Source organism: Apaloderma vittatum, unplaced genomic scaffold (assembly GCF_000703405.1).
Source record: "Apaloderma vittatum isolate BGI_N311 unplaced genomic scaffold, ASM70340v1 scaffold17606, whole genome shotgun sequence".
In the NCBI taxonomy this organism is placed as follows: Eukaryota; Metazoa; Chordata; class Aves; order Trogoniformes; family Trogonidae; genus Apaloderma; species Apaloderma vittatum.
The window spans coordinates 26,382-38,077 of record NW_009722450.1 but is presented as its reverse complement, the minus strand read 5'-3'; the positions used below and the strand labels follow the sequence as shown (position 1 = coordinate 38,077).

The following is an 11,696-nucleotide window of genomic DNA, read 5'->3' as shown; positions in this document are numbered from 1 at the left end:
GGCTGGAAGCACAGGAGCTGGGAAGCTGTTTGGGTGCATTTTCCTGGGGAGTGGTGCTAATCTGAGTCAGGAGGCCTGTCTGTGCCCTGGGACCAGTTATCCTGTGCAGTAACAGCCTGTTTAGAAATTGTTCGTCTACATTTTGTTCAACACTTCACATAGGAAGTAGTCGAAACCAGAAGTGCCCTGTCATTACCCCTAACTCCTTCTCTGGAGACTTTCAACACCTGCCTGGATGTGTTCCTGTGTGGCTGCTCTAGGGAATGCTGCTCTGGCAGGGAAGTTGGACTAGATATCTCTAGAGGTCCCTTCCAACCCCTGACATGATTCTGTGATTACTGTCTTTTAAGAGTTTTTGCTTTTTTGGCCTACTTTTTGCTGCAGCATTATATGCTTTATGTTAGCCGTTTCTGTTTGAAGGGCAAATACAACCTTTTTAAGAGGTTTACCTCCTTGGACCTTGGATTTTTCGTCTATACTGGTTCAGCTGCACAGACCTCTCATCCCCAATTGTAGGGTATGTTAGGGGCAATGCGAAATACTAGCCTTCCTCCTCCTCTTCTTTCCTTCCTTTTCAGACACACACAGAATCACAGAATTGTTGAGGCTGGAAAAGACCTGTGAGATCATCAAGTCCAGTCATGCCCATCTTTTGTTTGGCTAATATTTCTCAAATAAAGCCCGTCGGACTACTGCCCCACTCTATTGCTCTTTCATTCTCTATTTTAGAGTAATAAGATCTTTCCAATTGTGAGGCATTTTGATTAATGAAACTTTGTGTAATTCAGTAACAAACCCTGGATTTTTCTAGCTTTTACTTCTAGTGGGTGACAGTTTTTTTTTCTATAGCATTTTTATCTGATATCCTGTTGTTGTCACAGAGATACTAGTAATTTCTTCCTGTTTCATTAGGTAGTGCTTCTTCAGCTTGTGTGTTGGTGAGGTTTTTTTAACCTCCTCCCCAGTTTATGACAGTCCATATCCCTGGTAGACTATCGCTCTTCTAGCTACTGGTAGAATGAGGTTTTGGAGCAGACATTGTATAAATGCTATGCATATTTAGTAAAATGACTGCATGTAGCTGCAGGCATTGTAGGCCAGTCTTTGCTTCTGGAAAGCCTGGGTGATGAATTCCCATTGACAGTGAAATCTGCATGTGAAGAAATTAATTGCAGGCTCCTACACATAGAAACAGGGATGGGAGGAAAAACTCTTGGCTGTTGCTGTTAACCTCATCGTCACAATGGGAGTTAAGAGTGCTTAAGGTACAAGTAGGAAAAAAATAATGAATGAGTGCTTTCTTAGGTGAGCCTCTTTGAAATTTTTTGCTTGCATTAACCAACTCAAAAATAGTTGTTTGAAATTGCTTTTCAGTCAGCTGTTCTTTATTGATGCTCCACTCTCAAAATTCATGAGTAATTGGGAACTGCGATGTGATTGTGCTAAATGAAAGCGTAAGGCAGTGTTCTCAACTTACTGAGCTATTGCATGGTATGTACACAAGCACCCTCAAATGAAGAGTGTGAGCCAGCTCCGAAGTGTCTTGAAAAGCATACAGTACTTCAGTCTTTCATTCCTGTGAGCTTCGGCAAGGAATTGTTTCACAGCCGATGATTTCAAATGTATTTGATGAGATCTTGTAAACCTCTCAGGGGTACCTATGTTTTGCAAGAAACCTTTGTATCACTACAATCAGGATGATTTTTTTTTTTTATTATACCCAGATTACCAAAAGCAGTTAATATTCTTGCTTCTGACAACACCTTCAATGCTAATAACCCAAAAGGAATAGGATGCCCATGATACTAAACAGTTCTGAGAACATGATGTTGAAGAAGAAATCCCTTTGCAATGAGAGGGGGCTGAATCAGCTGTGAGATGTGGAGAGCTCAGGTGTGGGAAGGGTACCTGCTGCTCAGAATCGACTCCTTTGGCTGGGATTTTGCATATCCTGCTCCATGTGTCTGTAGATTTATCTATAGATTTTTCTGTCTATTATTGATAGTTTTCTGGCATGACTATCACATGAGATTCTGTGATGAGTATTCTCATATGTTTTATTAAGATTTGTTCTAAAATTGTCATTAACTCCTACCCACCCTTTTTCTTGGCTTTAGTTGCCATAGCACTCTGAAGAGCATAGTGACTTAGGAAGCCATAGTCAGAAACAAATTTCTGACAACTGGACACTGTATTGCCAAAAAATGAAAAAAAAATTTTAAAAAGGAAACTTTTTTTTTTTTGATAGGCTTGCACTGTCCCTGAAGCCTGTGAAATTTTTCCAGCTTGGCTTGCACATCTGAGCTGCGTGTAGGGTGTGTTGCTTCAGGATCTCCTCACTTGTGTCCACTGTAGTTGTATCTCATTGATTATCTTACTGCTACAAGTTTCCTCAAAGCAGGTGTTTAAGTATTAACAAGGCTCCCTGATGATCTCAGGTCTTCATTAAAGCTTCAGTATTTTTTCTTGGTGGGTAAAAAATGCTGACCTTTGCTTCATGAACATCTTGCCTCTATGTTTTTTTCTCCCTATGAATAGAATGTATTGGGAAAAGGAGTAAGAAATTAAAATCTTAGCTCGTGCTTTGGTGGTGCCACTTTCTCCTGTGTTGTCTTCATTCTCTGGCACAGACAAAAGGAGCTTGTATTTTAATGTCTTTGTTCCACCATAGAGTGATGAGTGGAGACCCTGCCATTGGTGGGATGGGCAAATGATGGCTTACAGGGAAGACTGACAGAGAAGATTTTTTTTTTAACTGTTTTTTCAACAATCGATCAAGTTTTAACTACTCCTTGACTTTTGCAGGATTTCCACTGGTCTCGGGATCTGTACGTAAATTATTTGCAAATGCTGGTACGCTCCCAGCATTGCAGAAGAGCATTGCCACACCAAGTAACAGCGAGAGGTTTGAGATCAGCTCTGTTAGGAATGACCTGGGTAGATCTCTAGGCACAGGAATATACGCTGCATTTATTTCCAGGCTATATTGCTTGTTTATTGTTTTATAATCCAAGGGTTTTTTCTCCCTCCACTTGTTGTTCCACAACCTGCTCTTGAGCTAGTATGTTAGGAATCAATGTTGTATGGTATTTGATGAGTCTCATGGCCAGTCAGTAAAAGATGTGAGCCCTTGAGCTCCTGAAGCGTCTTGAATGAAACCATCAGCCACGTAAAAGATGGGCGCTTATCTGCATCTTTAAGTTCTGTCATTCTGGCCTTTTTTGATCCGAAAGTGGATGAGGGAAGAGGCAAAAGCAGGACTGCTCTCACCTTCTGTGCCCTGTCTAGGGGACAGAGTGGGCTTGACATTCAGTGCAGCTGTCATCCAGCACAGTGTGGCTCCCGGTGCCAAGACTCCACTGGAGAGAGGGGAGGCTGTAGCTGAACATCCTTCAGGAGCTGCTGCTTTGGTGCTGGGGAGCAGCTTTGCTGCCCTCGCCCCGTGGATGCGTGCATGTGGGAGTAATGAAGTATCCTGAAAGCATGGGGCAAATGGCTCCCCAGTTTTCAATTAGTAGTCAAATGCAACAGTTCTAGAAGAGCAAATAATTATTACTGTGATTTATGTTTCTTCTGAATGGCTTTAAAAAAATCTAGAGTCCTTGATTGCTTGGTAGAATGTGGGCTTTTAGCGTGACAGAACCCTGTACAAAATGCTGAGTAATTGCTGCTGAAGTTGGCCATAGAGCTGCTGTGTGTACGAAGGGAATGTTTTCCAACTCCTTTGTTTGCTATCTAGTTGGAGAGTAAGCACCAAGGGGCACGTAGTGAAACGAGGAGGAAGCTTTGCATGGCTCTCATGGGAGTCTTGGAAGCAGTCACGTACGCTGCCCGGTGCAGCACTTGATGCTGCCCCAGCCCTACTTGTCTGCTGTGAGATCCACGTGTGCCATTACTGCTTTGCACTAGAATCTCAGTGGTCGGCTTGTTTATGGATTTTAGCACACAGTAACAGTGTGGTTGAGGACTAACGTAAATTAGGACTGTTTTAGGCAGCGTAGTTTCTTGAACATACTTAAAGCTTCAGTTCTTGGTGCAAATTAGCTGCCTAGTGCTTGCTTGGTTTTTGTTTGTGTGATGTTCTGTGGTTTGGGTTTTTTTGTGTTTTTTTTGAGATAGCTTGCTTTGTTGTTAGAAAATAAATTCAAGATGAGAAGTCTTGTTGGAAGAGTGCTTGCTACAAATGTGTGCTGAAGCATGTTAGCTACAGAGTTCCTGGTGTTTGGTACACTGTCATTAATCATGGACAGGCATTATTTTAATTCAGTTTTTTTTGGATATAACCGAACTCAATAATGATGCTTATCTAATGAAAATATATGCTGCAAAGCAAATAAAAAATACACAGTGTATTTAGAAAAAAAAATTAACTGTTTTAGACTCTTCTGTATTTTGGTTGCTCTTTGACTCCTTATTGTCAGAGAATGTCTGGCTGAGAATGGAGAGCTGGCTGCTCTGTTCTGCTTTCTAAATTTTTTTATTTTTATTTTTTGTAGGCTCGAAATGTCAACACGGGTGAGCTAGCAGCGATTAAAGTAATAAAACTAGAACCAGGTAAGTGTTTCTTAACAGAAATAAGCCATGGAAACGAAATATTTTTCTGCTTCAGATAAAATTGTACTAAATCAATTGAGTCCATTTATTAAAAGAAGGGATAACTTTTGCCTTTAGGTTTAGGACAAAATATGCTATTCTAAAAAATAACAAGCATGACAAGCAAGATGTTAAAGGAAAGCTGATTAAAATTTCAGAGAGTTGTGAGGTTTTTTGCATTATGTTTTTAACCCATGTGATACAAAATCCTGTACAGAACAAAAGAAGTGACGAAAACAGTAAGGCAGAAAAGGACTCACCTGGAAAAAGTGTAGTGGAAGAAATAAAAAGGAAGAAGGGTGAACTAATAGGTGAGCGTTAGTATCCAGGAATTGGGTACATTTCCTCAGATTCTCTTGGAGAGTGATTAGGAGCTCACTGTAGGCTAGATTTATGCTTGAACTGTGCTTATATTGTGCCTTTACAAAGGACACTTACTGAACAGGAGAGCAGTAATCTGGGAAGTAGAATCAACTTTTTGTTTAACTTGTAACTGTTGGTCTTCCCTTTCAAGATTCAGGGTTGGGGGTTGAGGGGGGTGGGTGATAGTATTTTAGCTACTACCTGGTTTGATCCTTCAGGTCTAATGTGGGCAAGAAGGGAAAGAAGTTGTTGGCTTCTTCCATTTTTTCCTCTTAAAATTCTGGAAGTGATAAAAAATGTGTTTATGTAATGCATGTGCATTTAAGAATTGGAGACAGGACAGTATGTTACTACATAGTTCCAAAAGTGTGTGTGTTCATCACACTTACACTGAAAGCTGTGGTCTCAGGTTATCTTGTGCAGTTCTGCTGCTTTGGCTTTTTGTGTCAGTTCCGCTTGCTGGAGCACTTGGCTGTGCAGGACGTGGGTTAGCAGCACAGCTCGGCTGAGCAGCCATGCTGGGGCTCCCTATGGAACTGTAAAGATGAAACAGGGAAGGAGACTTGTGTAGTGGGGATAGAACCCTAGGCTCAAAGGACTCGGGTGATGTCAACCTTTAAAATAATGCAAATTTTCACTTGGCTGACTATTCAGAAATATGAAGTGACTTGTTTAAAAGAGTGTTATGTGGTTTGTGCTGAGTAGGACTTGGAGAATTGTGCCGTGTGTGTTCTCTGAGCTGTGGACAGAGCCTGGGGCTGTGCTGCAGCTGGGGTAACTTGCCCTCGTGCTTTGCTGATGGGGCCAACTGGCACCCTGCAGCTGAATCAAGTATTTGTGATGCCTTTGCATACCTGAGTGTGCACAGAGAATGTGCTTTGGCTACCCTCTGTGCTCTGCAAGCTGAGTTTCTCTCTGTACTTGTCTCTTCCCGTCACAGGAGAGGCTTGACTCACAGCTTCAGACGGGCAGTGTCCACATTCCTGTGGCACTGACTTTTTCTTTGCAAGCTTTGCAGATTTGGTGACAGTGGGCAGACGTAGGGCTAATAGTGGTTAGGCACTTACTCTAAAGTATAAGTACTTTCGATGCAATTAAACCACTGGTCAAATACTGGAAGAGTCGTGTCCTTTCATGGAAGTACCTGTCAGCATGTGAAAATAATTTCCTGTTTGCTCTTCTGTATTTGCATGTTCAAAGGTCTAGCCAGGATACAGCAAGCCATTAGCAATGCTCCACAGTTAGTAGACAGCGTGTTGCAAAGTTAATTTGCAGCTTGTGGCTTGAAATTTGTTTTCCATTAAATAAAATACATATGAATATCAGATTTCTGGTTTAAAAAGTACCAAATGAATAGGTCACCAATATGGTGATGTATTGAGAGAAACTTAAAACACATTTTCCTAGGTAATAGCTTGACGAGTTCTGCTGGAATTTGTTGTGTTACGTTTGAAATTTATCAGCAGCTGTATTTAAGAATGATTTTGGGTTGCAGCAATTGCTAAATATGAGCTTAGTGTCTATATTCAACTTTTTAGACAGTAGCTTTGGCTTCTGGTTTAAAAGCTCTTTAAGTGTGCTACGGCAGCCCACTGAAATGAGAGTTTTGATGTACTTTGAATTTTCCTTTTTTTTTACTTGCTTATAGGTTGTCTTAAGTTTGTCATGAGGTTCAATGGTTGTTTTAGGCCTTCAGGCTTGTTTCACCTGTGAAATTAGTAAGAATGAGTTGTTTTTTGTGAACTGTTTATGTCTAGTAACTAAAGAAACTTGAGAAGAACTTCTTTAGAAAGAGCATACCAGAATAGCTATAATTTGCCCTTTTGACTTAGGAAATTTCAGAGGAGCTGCAATGCAAGATACTGGAAGGCAAAAAAGCCCCCACGTGAAGTGTATTTCTTAAGAAGATACCAACATTTGCTTACATTTTGTATCTTTCTCACTTTCCCTCTTTCAGTTGCATACAAAATTGCTGCACAAAACCCCCACACCAAAAATCGCTCTGGATTTTCAATTTCATACATGATTTTCTCAGTGTACAGATCTCATGAGAACCTTTTCTAGAAAGACAGGGACAACCAAGGTACCAAACACTTGGGTAAATGCCACATCTCTGTCAATGTTTTATCTTGACACGTTATGCACAGTCCATAAAATACGTGCTTACTGACTTTACTGAAAATTGCAGCAGCATACTCTTGAATGTGTGTTGTTGTGTTTTTTTTTTTCCCTTTCCCCTCAGGAAGATGATCTAATGGGTATTGAACACTTGGCCAAAAATAACAGAGTTTTGTCATGTTTTTAGGAACCTGGGCTCTTGGCAGGGCATAGGCGCATGGACGCAGTGGAGTCTTGAGGGACATAAAGACTTTAGAAAGAGCTATGGCCAAGATCGTAAGGGCAAATGTGAGGTCCATCTGGGCCAGAATGAAACTTCTTAAGAATATAGTTGCTTATTGTTGAGCTGTTGCTAATGTATATTGATTTACAGCTGCTTTGTATGTCTGTGAAACTGGTAGGTAATTAGTTTTAATTACTTGAAATGTTTATTTGTTAAACATGTACTGAAAATCTAGTTGAGATGTGACTATGAACCAGGCCAATGAAAATATTAATCCTTCTGCTTTTCAGGAGAAGATTTTGCTGTTGTGCAGCAGGAAATCATTATGATGAAAGACTGTAAACATCCAAACATTGTTGCCTATTTTGGCAGCTATCTCCGGTATGGTTTGTTTCTTTTGCTCACTTAAAAATGCCTCTCTATCTCCTTGCTAAGGACAGGTCTATAATGTGACTTAGGCAAAACATAATTTACCAGATAGGTATTACCACTTGTATGTTATTTTTTTCATTTACCTTAAAATCTGTTCTGTTTTCTATGGTGTCTCTATATAAATGTTTCTGATAGCAAAATCTTCCAGTGACCGTGTAGTCTTGTTTCCTTGGAAATGAGTTGTTGTTTAAAAGTTTTGAATTTAACACATAAATGGAAAATGATGCAGAGGTATGACAAGTATGAAGAAAGAGTCTGTGCATAAAGTATCTTTTGAATCTGTTTCAGTAAAATGTCTCTTAAATTTGCAAAACTTGGGAAGTATCAGGTAGAGTTCTTAAATGTTCTGACTTAACTGATGTTAGCAAGTAAAGTTATCTGGGAATTCAGAATTGAGTGTTACGGGGAAAAAAGGAGGAAAAAAATTGTTGTTTTTTTCCTTGCATAAAACTAGCCGTGCTATGTTAAGCTTTAAGGATGATTTCATACAAGTGTAACCTGTGCAGCCTTTAAAGAAGCCCACTGGTGATTTGTGTTTTGGATTTGTTTTGAAATATAAAAATGACATTTTAGCTCCTTTACATTTTGCTTTTCTCTTTTGAGCTGTACTTGTTTAGGATACTTGATATAGTATATGCAAATTGTTCTGGCCAGTTTCTAATAATGTTTGCTATTATAATTCTTTTTTAATACTTCCTGACAAATATTTTACTACTTCATATTCAAGGACTAGAAATTTTAATACTGGGTGTTGTTCACCTAGTATCATAATTTTAGGCATATGATGCCATGTAATTAAAAGCTTTTGAAAGGCTCTGAAAAGTTGTGATGCTCTGTACAGCAAAGGCTTTATGGTCCTTTCAGATATTCACATACCTTCTGTCTAGGTGAGGACAATAGAGGTGGGACAGGGTAGCTCTGCGTGTTATCAACATTTCTGGTCTATTCACAATGGCAAGATGCCAACTGAGTTGTTCATATGTGTACTAGACTTCAGCAACTCCACCTGAAATTTTCCATCGTGGCTATCTGCTGTAGCTGAAAGCTTTTCAGCAATATGGGCCAAGTATTTTTTTTTTTTTGTATTGGGGTGGAAAGATATAGGTGGTATCTTCACATGAAAAATCTTGATACATGAGAACCTTTCAACAAAAAATTACTGTCTTGGAAGCTGGAGTATATGACAGAATGTGGAGTGCATGTTTGCCTTTTAAAAATCCTTTGAAATTTGACCAAGTTATTTTTTGAAATACTGCATTTCTTTCAATCTAGATCACCTAGAGCTTAGGAAATTCTAATTAGAGTTTCTATTCTAGCCAGCAGTGTTTGTTTTGGTGCATGTTTGCAGTGCTACAGAAGAGCTAACACGTGCTTCCTGGCTTGCTTGGCTGTCGTTGAGCATTCCTTGTTTGGCTCTGGGATGAGCTGGGACAGGATATTGAAATGGCAAGTGTGGAGCAGTTTGTGGTGCTCTAATGACCTTGATGCTGAATGTCTGTGTAGTCGGAGCAAGCTGAAATTGGCTGAGTTGAGTGTGCCAGAACTTGAAGGAAGTGTTGGGGAAGAGAGAAAGATCTGTCAGTACATTCCAGAGGAGAAGCAGAGGTCTCTGCAGAAGCTCAGCTTACTAATGCTGTCCTCAGGAGTTTCTTTTCCTTGCCTCTTGTATTCACTGTCCTGAATAGCCCTGGACACTCACTGAAACCACGTTTTGTCCCTGATGGGGTTCATTGCATCTTTCTTGATACGAGTATTGTGTTAGCTTTTGTCTGATGAATGGAAGTATTGCATGCTGGCAGATGTGATTCAAGCTAATAGAGCCTGTTTTGAATTGTGTTTGCGTTATAGTAATTTTAAAGATCTGTAGTGGAAAAGCTGGTCGTACTAATGCCTCACAGACAGAGTTTAGTGTGGAGCATGAAAGAAGCTTCTGAGAGGGAAAATATTTTCAGAATAAGATTAAGTGGAAATACAGTGGAAGTATGAGAATGAAGAGGAAAGCAAGCCGTTGACTAGCCCATTAAATGAATACCATCTGCACACTACAACTGAGCGAGGCTGGAGAGTGTGATTGCTGTACTGCTTGCGTTATCATATGTAGCTGTGCAGGAAGGGACCGAAGTCTAAAGATAAAATCCACGAGCCGTGCTGTTCCGGCATCCCATACCTTGAAAGGTGCTTGTCTGAGTGCTTTTGTAGTGCCGAGCTGCTCTGTGAGCTGCCTTATGCACAGATTTGTGTGGGTGTGTCTACAGATAGAATATGTGTACCTGTAGGTACTTGGTATTCCAAGATAGGAGAGTCTGCGCTTCGATTTTGAATGTGTAAGGTTAGTCTGCAGGTTAACCTAAATTAGTTGTAATTTCCATTCTGTGCGGTAGTACTGGCAGGCTTTTTCTTGTGCATGAGCAGTCAATGCTTAATAACTGCTCCGTACCTCAAAGTCATGGTAAAATTTTTTTGAGATTTTTGTGGAGTTATTAGTGTGTTTGACAGCGGTTTACAGATTGTCAGGTGGTAAAGTTCCCAAGGGATCTTGTGATCTCCTAAAGACAGTAGTACTTGGAAGCTCTTTATTGTGGTGACTAAGCTTCTTCAATGGATGTAGCATTTCTCAAAGCTGTATGGCTGGGATCACGTAGTGTCTTGTGTCGCACCTCCTTAATCGTCCTCCCAACCCCAAAGCCTGCCTTTATTTGGGAAGGGAGCACCTTTTTCTATGTGAAGATGTCCTCCACTGTTACTCATACCTGTTTTCAGTACTGGGAAGGAGGTTGTGTTGGCAGTTTTCTTGATGTGTGACATTAAGTCTGGCATGCTTCATGAACATGAAAGCTGTTGTTAGAAACGTTTTCAGAAGACAAATGTAGAAGAAAGTCGTGAGGAATGGCAGAGTTGAGGACTGTGACTCTGCAGAGCTATTGCAGTTACTCCAGGCTGTTTTTCTCACGTATGAACTTCTAACCAGAATGTGATGGTTCCATTTGTGTTTGTTTCTGGAGGTGAGATTATTTGCATTGTAGAAGCATCGACAAATGTGTGCAGTTGTCTTACCAGCTGCTTCTTTTAACGAGTCATAGTGGGAACAGATTGCTTAGTATAACTAATAAAAAGCTGTTTCTAATGACTTCTTAAGGTTTCATATGAAAACAGACTGAACAAATACTATTGTTGCATTAAACTACTTTAAAATTTTTAGATTGGACTGGTGCCTACTCTTCTCATGATGCTGTATTCAGCCTGGGGGTGCTTTTTCTGCAAAAAACAGCTTTCCTCTTGTCTCTGGGTGTCAGGACCCAGAATTAAATTTTGACAAATAATAATCTGTATTTTGGCACTCTCTCGTGCTCTTGCTTGATCCCCTTCCCCTGCTTTAGCGTAGTGCTTCTCCTTTGTCTGGGCAATTGAATATCTGTCTCTGAGGCCTCTCATGGTCTGATCTGTTGTTTTCCAAGTATCTTTTAATGCTAAGAACAATAAGAAAAATACCTTCATCCTGTACTTGGCACTTACCAGCATATTGTTCCCTATGCTTTTCTTCTGTGTATGTGTGGATTTTTCAGACAGTGGAATTTCTGCCTCGCTGTTAGCTTAGGTGTTAAGTTGCACTTAGTGGCAGTGTTGATTCTGTTTTGTTTGCTGTGCTTGCCATATGTTTTGCAAACACAATTGTGTCCACCTTAACTGTTGATTGCATGGATCTTCACCTGTCTCGGAGCACTTAAGCACAGTAATAAAAGGCCAGATAGCAAATGAGAAATGCAGTCTCGTCTTTTGATCCTCTTAGTTTTTCTTCTGTAGGGCTTTTCCATTCTGGGAAGTTAATGTCCAGTAAGCGAAGATGTGAATTAACAGCACTTACGACTTCATATCTCTTACTTTGTGGGTGCTTTGCTGCTGTCCCAAGGCTGCTGGGGTTGTCCTGGCTTTTTCCCACTTTTGCACTGCTACTGTTGGCATCAAACAG

At 40.3% G+C, this 11,696-nt stretch overlaps 1 protein-coding gene across 1 annotated transcript in view; it reads left to right on the top strand.

Annotated features, from left to right (window-relative positions):
- The first annotated feature begins 4,488 nt into the window (after window positions 1–4,488).
- LOC104275741 (mitogen-activated protein kinase kinase kinase kinase 3-like) overlaps window positions 4,489–11,696 on the top strand; it is a 30,054-nt gene continuing 22,846 nt past the window's right edge. The window contains exons 1-2 of the mRNA XM_009871786.1: window positions 4,489–4,554; window positions 7,588–7,678. Of these exons, the coding sequence (XP_009870088.1) occupies window positions 7,623–7,678 (56 nt within the window). The 5' untranslated portion in view covers window positions 4,489–4,554; window positions 7,588–7,622. The remainder of the gene's footprint in view (window positions 4,555–7,587; window positions 7,679–11,696) is intronic.